General features: G+C 42.0%; 2 protein-coding genes across 3 annotated transcripts; one reads left to right on the forward strand and one right to left on the reverse strand.

The window, feature by feature from the left end:
* Positions 1 to 405: 405 nt before the first annotated feature.
* Positions 406 to 6,889, reverse strand: LOC131139363 (E3 ubiquitin-protein ligase AMFR-like). 2 transcript variants are annotated; one of them, XM_058088914.2, is made up of 14 exons: positions 6,656 to 6,889; positions 5,966 to 6,280; positions 5,788 to 5,880; positions 5,545 to 5,709; positions 4,545 to 4,697; positions 4,401 to 4,441; positions 3,903 to 4,035; positions 3,678 to 3,811; positions 3,458 to 3,568; positions 2,550 to 2,740; positions 2,367 to 2,470; positions 2,027 to 2,161; positions 1,742 to 1,932; positions 406 to 1,398 (listed from the first exon to the last, which is right to left on the reverse strand). In XM_058088914.2, exons 2-14 carry the CDS (start codon positions 6,218 to 6,220, stop codon positions 1,242 to 1,244), a joined length of 1,863 nt encoding a protein of 620 aa, XP_057944897.1. In that variant the 5' UTR covers positions 6,221 to 6,280; positions 6,656 to 6,889; the 3' UTR covers positions 406 to 1,241. The 2 variants fall into 2 exon arrangements, with proteins under 2 accessions (XP_057944897.1, XP_078651676.1); XM_078795550.1 differs by lacking the exon at positions 5,966 to 6,280.
* A 911-nt stretch (positions 6,890 to 7,800) lies between these two features.
* Positions 7,801 to 9,110, forward strand: LOC131139530 (leukotriene B4 receptor 1). The gene has a single exon (XM_058089225.2). It carries the CDS (start codon positions 7,865 to 7,867, stop codon positions 9,035 to 9,037), a length of 1,173 nt encoding a protein of 390 aa, XP_057945208.2. The 5' UTR covers positions 7,801 to 7,864; the 3' UTR covers positions 9,038 to 9,110.
* The last annotated feature ends 980 nt before the right edge of the window (positions 9,111 to 10,090 follow it).

A 10,090-nucleotide genomic window follows, 5' to 3' on the forward strand; every position in this document is an offset into this window, starting at 1 on the left:
CATGTGGGGACCATTGTGATTTTTTGGGCACATTTACAATGATGATCAGTCCAAAAAAGGTCTCTTCAGCACAGACAAAGTTATGTCACATATGTATTTTTTATTACATAAATTAAGTGATAATTGAGAGCTTGTCACCCATGTCAGTCCTTCAACACCCACACAAATTGTGAGCAAAAAGAAGATCCCACCACCTCAGCTTTTAGAAGAACTTTGGGAAAGGTGAAAATGAACATTTATCAAAAAGGGTATTGATGTTAATGATTAGCATATAATTTTAAGTGAGCCAACGATTATCTTGTTGGTTGTATGGGTATCCCTAGTGTAGCAAAGAATGTGAAAATAAAGCCCACAAAACCTCAGTCATCCAAGAACAACTTGATGATGGGAACTGGAATAACACCCTCAACCTTTTACATGAGTGGAAAAAGACATGGGACACCAAATACTCATTGTAAAATATTGTCTTATTCACAGAGAAAGGAGCTGAAGGAAAGACACCCATCACATAGTTTACAAAATGTAGTACTTCCTCTTGGTTGTTTCTAGGAAGAGAAGAAAATTAGAAAAAAAAATGTGCACGCCTATACTCCCCTGCTGGTTAAATTATGCACTGCATACACAACCCGTTTGGGTTAGAATACTTTCGTTTGCAGCATTAAAGACATTCATGTTTGACTGAAAGGCTGATTAATACTAAAGTGACATTCTCTTACACAAGGGTAAGAAGGGAAATAATGTATGCCTACACATGGTTCACAGTTGAAATCCATAAACTAACATACAATACAGCAGTGTTTTTCTCCAACTACAGTGCAGTTGGAGAACAAACGCAAAAAAAAAACAATATAAGAATACTAAAAAAGAAAATAAGAACCCAAACACCTCTTGAAAAGGTTCTTCTGAAAGCAGAACATGCTCCTTTTCATGTCAGCCAGCACACTCTAGCTTACTCTCTGCTCAAGCTGGTGCTGATGCGTGGCACATACTGAGAGCTCTGGCACACTCATACAGGATACTCAATGCTCCGGGAAGTTTAGCTGGAATAACGATACCAATACAGAGGCCCGTCTTGATAGTCTTGGCCTTATTTAGGCAAGGCGAACAAGTCCAAAAGGCCGTGTTTGCAATTCTTATTTAATTATTGTTTGAATATGTGACGACCGCCAACAACGAATGAAGGAGGATTTTAAAAACACTGTCATGCCTTGTGGTGGATGCTGAGGTTTCTCGCTGTGTTTTCACAGTGCAGCGTCCTGTTGCATGCGTCTTTCTGCAGCTGCTGCCATGGCTCTACGTCTCAGCACTGTAGAGTCTAGAGTTGGGAAAGAGTGCTCCTCATCCTCCTCCTCCAGTCCAGGAACATCCTCATCTTCTGGACTCTTGTTCAGATATCTCCTACAAGTAAGGTCATAAAGGAATGAAGGCAACAGTTGACAAAAATGACACTGGAACATCTAAAAAGCCCAGTACTGAAGTTCAAGCCAAATCTCCAGACCGTATAATTAGATATGGAACTGATTTCGATACTGTGGAGATGAAAAGTGTCTATGGACTGGCTAAGCAAACATTAAGCTTCGCAAATTTCTGTTAAAAGGTTTTAAAATGTTAAGTGACCAATTCTAGTTCCTCATGGGTGAATGGCTTTGAAAGAACAACTAAGCGGCTGTCCAGCATCCCGTAAATCTTTGCGATGAAGCGCAAGAGTTTGCACTTCTACCTTCTGACAGAATGCACCAACCTGCGCGCTTGCTGGATCATCTCCTCTTTCCGCTGCTTTAACATCTTCTGCCTCTCCTCAGCAGACTTGGAGAAGCGACCACCTCTGGCTTCCATACTGTCAGTCTCGCTGGGGCCCTCCTCAGCAGCGCCACTGGGCCCTGCCTGCTCTTCCAGTGCATGATTCACCTGCAATGGGTTGCGCTCTGTGGCCTGTTCATGTGAAATAAATGTATGACTTAGGTCCTTACTATGTTGTTTCAAGTATTTTATTACACAAGTGCAATATTCAGTAACGTAGACGGACCTGTGCAGGGAAAGGCACCTGGATACGACCCTCCAAGATGTTGTCAGTGGTGACCTCCACAGAGCGGGTCAGCTGAAGGTCTTGCATGACCAGGTAAGAGGGTACCTGAGGAAACATCTCCTGGATCTGATGGGCCTGATGGTGACATGCAGACATACAACATAATCACAGCATAGCAGTCAAAGTGAAAGACTGTGTTTCAACTTCCAATGAGGAGATGGATAATATAGGGCTACATACTTATTATCAACTCAAAGGATCAATAAAGTTCTAATATGATGACAACAACTTGCATATGAGAAAAATGTAAATGCTCGTTGAAAGAAAACAATGAACTCACCATTGCCGTCAGTTGAGAGTTGTTAGCCTGAGCAATCCCTAAGATGTTGGTGGTGTGCATCACTTCTACTGAAAAACTCGGCAGCCAGCTAGCGATACGGGATCCTGTGAATGGGAGAATGCCTTTTCATTGCAACTAGTTAACCACATCGCTAAACTATAGGTTTCTGAAAGTGGACCAGACCATCAAAGTGGAAAAAGTGGTTGTGTTGACTGATATGAGGTCTTGGATCTGCAGCGGCTCCAGTGGGACCACCATTGTCTTCTGCTCCTTGCTGCTGACCTCTCGGCTGGTCACCGTCCCCACTAATGTTCAGGGATGTGCGACACGTGGGGCACGAGGTGTCCTGCTCTAGCCAAGAGCGCAAGCAAGAGCTGCAAACACACACCCAGTGCATGAGGCATAAATACACACTAAGACTGCTTTCATTTTTCTTTTCTGGTTTTTAACATATTCATGTACAGAGTGCATTTAGTTCAGAAGATACATGCCCCAGCCAAGACTGGTCTCACTCGTTTGTGGTGCAAAACGACAGTCTTTAAAATATAGTTGAGTGAGACCCCTGCTCTGCTAACCCCAAAGCATCACAACAACAAAAATGAAAAACGCCAATGGCATGCAGTACAAATGTTCTGTCATATTTTGACGTGCATTATTTCCAGGTTTTTTTTGTGGCACGGCCGAAACTGTCTCATCTGTGGTTTAGTTCTATTATACAAGTTCAGTGGTCTTGCTAGGAACAGAGGTTGCGGGCTGCCCCACTATTTGAGATGCACTTTACTAGTGTGATTTAGGAAATAATCACAATCCCATTGTTGTCCTATTTCACCATGGCTATATTGTGAAAGAAATGAATTTCTTCCATCTTCTGATTGACCTCTTGCTTTGGCAAATGTTGTAACCATCTCCAATACATTTTTAGGAAGAAATTAGTGTGACGAGAATTTTTTTTTTTAATAATCAAGGGAAAATATCCTAATAATATCGGTCCGATTCATTTAGCAAACAATTCAATTGCAATAAAGTTTGCTTCCACATACTGAAGAGTGAATACCTGAATTACTTCATCATCATTTTAGAGAACGACTTACTTGTGGAAGAGGTGACCACAGGGAAGTTTGCGTGCTGTCAACATGGCATCCCAGCAGATGGCACAATCATCATCATTTGCTGCCAGTTCCTCTGCAGTAGCAACAGCAAATCTAAAGGGTAGGAAAGTATAGCAAAGTATTAAGCATGTTAACTATAAAACAACTACTTCTACACTTCTACACAGGAATGTGTAATACGGCTACGTTTATTTGCTTTCACCTAGCCTCCATGTTGTTTATGACTCGAAGGTAGTTCTTGTGCCTGCGGATGCGGCGCTGGACTTCATGGAAGAGATAACGCAGCTGCATGAAGATGACCAAGCTCGCCATGGACAGCCAGATGTTACTGAACAGCTGACGTGACATATATTGACAGAGAACGTGGAACATTATAGGGGGAAGAAGTGCATACAGACTTTGTTGATGTGCCAATTCATTGTCTCACCAGCATATGGATATGATGCATGAGGTCTAGAAAGAGCATCGCCAGCTCCATGGTGAAGTCTGTGTAGTAAACGTAAGTTCCTTTACCCTCCCATGTCCCTGGATGGTTCAAGTCCCACAGGTGGATGGAATATCTACACAGGAACACACAGAGGATGTTTGAACGTTCTGCTAGGGGGTATTTAGGTTAGAAATACAGATGATTAAATGGTATGTGTGATGAAAAACACAGGCAATAAATGCAATGGCTTCAGCAGAGCACATTGGGAACTACATAAGATCTATAAAAAGACTGTCATGAGTTGTAACGCTTGACTATTATTTCTCAGAGTGCATCTGACGTGTGTTAACTTAAATGTCCTTTGTGTAATAAAGAAGCTTTTATTAAAACAAGAGGGTTCTTGGATCTAAATCTACAAATATGCCATATCATCTGCCGTATCATCATGCTGCATCGCTGTGCACGCGCAAGTATTAAAGAGGCTTTAAGGGGACTTACCGCATGATGACATGTCCTGTGCGAACAGTCACCAGCAGACACTGAAAAGACAAAAGGAGACAGATACATGCCATTTTTAAAAGCAACCACAATATCAAATCATCAAAACTCATTCCCACAAACCAAGAATGTCCTATTTCTTACCTCTGCTGCCATGAAGGAGAGGGTGTGCATGCCATGGGTTGCTCCCAACAGGCCACAGACCACAGCCAGACCGCAGCAGTCCAGCAGAAGGGAGACCAGGAGACATATCACTCGCACATGACTGTTCATGGGAGTGGAGGGCGAGAAAGACAGCTGGAACAACAAATTAAAAACAGATAAAAATGTTAAAAGTTGGCCTTACCAAAAGAAATCCTACCTACGGCATTTCCACCAAGCAGATATGTAGTCTTTCTTTACAAATGTACTTTTATTTTCAAGGCTGTCTGAATGGATTGTTCTGACAACATGGCCATAAATTGTGCTAACTTTTCCACCTCACAACTCGCTTCCCTATTGATGCTTTTCCATTGTTAAACCAGATAATATCCCAGTAAAAAAACAGTCAGGGCTCCAAGCGTGCTGAGCAGATATCTTATGGTTGACGTAAGCTAAAGCTGGTCACTCATTGGTCCAATAGATTTGCCATTGCTGTGTTATTGTAATATTTGAGAATACACAGCTAGAAATTACAATCACACAAGCACTGCATAGTGCAGTATCACAGGGTCCACTTTGCTGCACTGCACCGTTTTCTTGCTGTCCTCAGTCTCTTCTTGACTCTTCCCTTGTTTCCACAACTTCCAGCAACTCCTGAAGCAGTACTATTTCCAAGTTGTAAGAGTTACATGAAAACTACTGTTTAAGATCACTTGAATGTATTTTAATCAAGGATCTTTATTTAAAAGTTGTCCCTCTGAGGTCTCCTTGGTTTCTATTAATAGCAACAGAATGTAGCAGCCTGTTAGATCACTGATACATTTTTACCTCGCAAGCAGTCTGACACACTCCTGTATCAGGACGGAAAACAAAGTATCATGTGTTGCTCGTGTCACAGTACTCACTGCCTGAAGTGTTGTAGCCCATCTACAATGTTTGTCAACAGCAGTACAAATTGGCAGGCCATAAAGGCACTAAAAATGTGTGAATGATAAAAACTTACATATTCAAATCGGTCTTTGCAGAGCAGGACCATGAGGTGAAGAAAGACCAGAGCGGCGAACCACAGACACCACATGACCACCTCATCCACTGTCTGCACGTTCAGCACGCCAAAGATGAATATAAACTTGTAGAAAATGAAGTTCCAGAACTTGTCTTTCAGGTGCTTGGGGAATTACAACGAGGAACACATTAGAAAAGCAATATGCATGTTTGCAAAATAAACAGAGACACCCAAACTAACCTGTTTCTCGCTAACTCTGAGTGGACCAAACACCACATACTGGATCATTTTAGCAATTAACATTAAAGAGCAGCAGAATGTGTTGACTAACACCTATAGGAAGAGAAAGAGGCACAAAACAATTAGTGTTAAGTCACAAAACTAGCAATCGAAATCTCTTTTGGGGACACAATCTCACCCATACAAAGAGGCTGTCAGTGACCAGATACCACAAGACAGTACTGGCCAGTTCTCTGTTACTAATATCATTATTTAAATGTTCTAGATCCACTTCAGTTGGGGTTGGAGTCTCGTCCGCGTCCAAAGACCCAAAGCCAGGATCAGTCACAGTGGTGTAGGCGCTGAAGATGCTGCCAGCCAGCAGAGCCACGGTCAATGCCGTGTAAGTCTGCAGACTGGGCCAGGGGAACCTCTCCAGAAATAGCAGAGGCATTTCAGCTCCAACTTCACTTCTTATTCTCCACTTGTGGAAATTTGGCTGTTTGAACCAACCCTTTAAAGAGTAAAAGTTGGGAAGTTGGTTAACAGGGTGTTCCCAGTGATGGGTTAGGATCATTTATAAGAAACATGTACCAGGAATGTAGGAAATGACGTTAGCCAGGTGAGATGTTTACCTGTTAGCTAGCAATACGACTTAGCCTGACATCTATTTATCTAGCTATATCTAACCTAGCCATACCTAACTCAGTTATGTAGTTGTCTTTGCATAAGGTAAATTAGGCAATAGCGTACAACCAACGCTAAATACAGTTCAAATATTAGCTATTCGCCCGGCTAACGTTAGCAACTACTAGCTAACAAGTTGGCTAACATTAGCTACTATTCGCTGTTGGTTAGACATCAGCGTACGAGTTCCGCTTTCACTTACAGCTTCCCAGAATGTCCTATACCGTGTCCAACCTCTGCGATGTTTCAAACGATGTGGTCTTAGGGTTACTGCATTAAAAACGTCGTAACTGCCAACGACGTCATGTTTATTTCGCCGAGCAGCAGCCAAGCCTGGGGGAGGCTCCTGTCTCGTGCGCGTTGTAGCTACGTCATCACAAGAGATCGACGTCCTTCTCTATTATTTCGTCCGCAAAACAGCTTTACACTTAATTATTTGTTGTGGATATATATTGAGTATTCTTAAATGTGTCGTTTTGTAGCTGGCCGTTTGATTGGTTCGCTTCCAGCTGTTCCATACTGTTAATATTTCCGTTCTCTTAGTAATCATGATTTACATAAAGTTGATTGACGGGGGGGAAACAACCGTTTTTAAGTAAGGCAACCAAATAATCAAATTTTTGTGCACTATGTTTGATACATTTCTTAATGTATATAATTTTGATCAACTTTTTCCACATCTATGATATAATGTAGATAAAGCCTAATCTAGAACTGCCCATGTTACCTGGTCATTACTTCTTCGGTTCTATTATGCTAATGTAGCCTGTAACATTGAGAGCAGGGGTGTCCAAAGTGTGGCCCAGAACCCATTTGCAGCACTTGCATCATTATATATGAAAAGCTAAGCTTCTCCACACAGAGATGTGGTTCAGCAGTGGTTTTGGTCATGGAACTCTACCATGCCATGTCTTTCCACTGGCCTTAACTGAGGTAAGTAGACGTAGTATAGATATGTAGTATAGATACATATAATATATGAATAGATACAGTATAGCTATATACTTTATATACATATACTGTGTGTGTGTATGTGTGTGTGTCAATGTATAGACATAGATATTTACTCTACCGGTCAAAAGTTTCTATAGAAAACTCCAATTTGTTTGGAAGAAAAGCAAAGATGGTCTTTTTCTCTCCCATTGTTAATTCCTTTTTTTCTTGTTGTAGCACCAAATTACTTTTTCTAGTAGAATGTGCTTCAAATAATACAACGGTATAACACCGCAGTGTGTTCTGAACTCTGTTTTTACACAGACAGAGTAGTAAGTACTCCAGAACTTACTTTGTATGAGAAAATTTGCTTTGAAGTCTGAACAATTCATGTATTTGTGAAACAATAACCATACTTTAAAATAAGTATGCAAAGAGTAAATACATTTCTGAAACAAATGTTGAACTCTGTGAAAGGATGAGTCACTGCTTTGCGGAACTGGCATCTCTTTTTGATGGACAAAAAAAGAGAAGTGAGGCCTTGCTGTTTCTGCACTTTGTTTTTGTTCTTCGTGCAGACTTTGCTGTCAGCACTACAATTCCAACCAACTTTTCTTCACACGACATGGCCGCTGAGGGATTTGACGGTGGAGTGGTGGTGGCATGCGTAATTCTGGGCCTGTCCTTTCTGATTGGGACCCCCGGGAACCTGCTGGTGATCTGGACTATCCTGCGTCATGTTAAGCAGCGTTCGCATACGGTGGTGCTCATATTGCATCTGGCTGCCGCCGACTTGCTGGTGCTCATCACTTTGCCCTTGTGGATCTACTCCTTGGCTAACTCCTGGGTTTTCGGCGAAGCCTCCTGCAAAGCCATGGGGTTTGTGATCAATGGCTGCATGTATTGCAGTGTTTTCCTCATCACCCTGATGAGCGTGGAGCGCTTTGTGGCCGTGTGCTATCCCTTCGCTTCAGTAGGCTGGAAGAGAAAGAAAGCCCTGAGTAAAATACTGCTTGTGCTGTGGATTGCTGCCTTTTTATTCAGTGTGCCCACCCTCTTGACCCGTGTTGTTGATAAGGAACTGGACTCTGGTGAGGAGCACTGTTTGTATAACCAGTATGACTCAAACACCCAGGAACTGGTGTGTTTGCTCCTGGAAACCCTGGTGGGCTATGTGTTTCCATTTTCTATCCTGGTGGTGTGCTATGGCTGCCTGTGCACCCGTATCACTCAAATGACCTTCAAGTCCAAACGCAAATCTATAATCCTCATCGCCAGTGTTGTGATTGTGTTTGCCGTTTGCTGGACACCTTATCACATCGGAAACATTCTTTCACTGGTTATCCTCGCCATGGAGACGTCTTTCCCGCATTTTGGCGATCATCTGGAGGAGGTGCGCAACGGGATGACTTTTGTCAGCGGTGCCATGGTCTTCATCAGCAGCAGCGTGAACCCTGTCCTCTACATGTTTGCCGCTCGGCCCTTCCGCAGCTCTTTGAGGGACACCGGCATTCGGAAACTCTTCCAACACATCTCCAGCACCTCTCCAGAGTATGGCAATAGGGAGTTCTCAGTTGTGAGACAGAACAATCAAACCAGCAGCTCTCGTTGTGAGTCAAAGGAGCATGTGGAGGTTTGTGAAAATAACTAGCAAAGTCAAAGGATATCATCCAGTGGGCCAAGTTTAGCCTCTGAATGACATCAGACCCACCTACCCACTTCTGACCAGTGTTCTTTGCAGTAGAACACCCCCCTGCCCCCCACCCCGTGCTATAGAGCAGGAGTGTGGCACATAGAGACTCCCGAAAGAGAACATAAAAGGTCAAGGTCCACACTGAAGATCTCTGACATACTGAAAGTGTTTTTGCAGCAGCTCCCTAAAAGGAGCAGAGCGTTTACTAATGTAAACCCTAATGTGACTGTACTACAACTATACTTGTTCTCTGCATGATACAGTATGGTGGGTACACCACTGATAACTACAACCACAATAAAAACATTGTTAAAATAATATATCTTAAATAACATTTAAGGATGGTGTAGTATGTATGGTCGTGTACAAGAAATGTGTATATATTTTTAAGTTTATTTGTGTATCAGAGTATGTTTCAATTGACCATAATGCTTATGTGTGATATACATTATGTGAAGTGTGTACTTTGTAAGTCTTATTACATATCTCAGTGACAATAAAAGTCTGTACCAAATATATACTCTTTAGACTACTTTATTTCATAATGCTATATGAAAGTATTGGGCTTTAGTCAATTAAATTCATGTTTCTACTTGTATACTATTGACGGCGTTGCATATTTTAATGGCCAACATTTCCTGCTACATCTTTGTTGGTCAAATATAACATTTTTTTCAAAATGTTTGCTAAAGTTTGGGTATTTCACAAAATACACTGTTATGAAACACATGAAATAATGTTACCACCATGCCACAACTTCTTCTTTAAGTCTCACTGCAGACAAAAGTCAATCCTACTTCCCATCCATGCCAAGATTGCAAAATGAAAAGCTGCAAGTTCCTTTTGCTGAGTGCGAAATGCATAATTTTCTAAATTGGTTTACACAGGACACTTCTGTCAAAGTCACTTGACTGTCAAAGTCACTTGACGCAACAAAAAGGTCATTGTGGCTACACAACCAGAAGATGGCAGCGTCACTAGTACTTTTCACAGTGATGCATTATAGTTGGC

Source organism: Doryrhamphus excisus, linkage group LG13 (assembly GCF_037039965.1).
Source record: "Doryrhamphus excisus strain RoL-2023G ecotype Guam linkage group LG13, RoL_Dexc_Guam_v1.1, whole genome shotgun sequence".
NCBI classification, from domain to species: Eukaryota; Metazoa; Chordata; class Actinopteri; order Syngnathiformes; family Syngnathidae; genus Doryrhamphus; species Doryrhamphus excisus.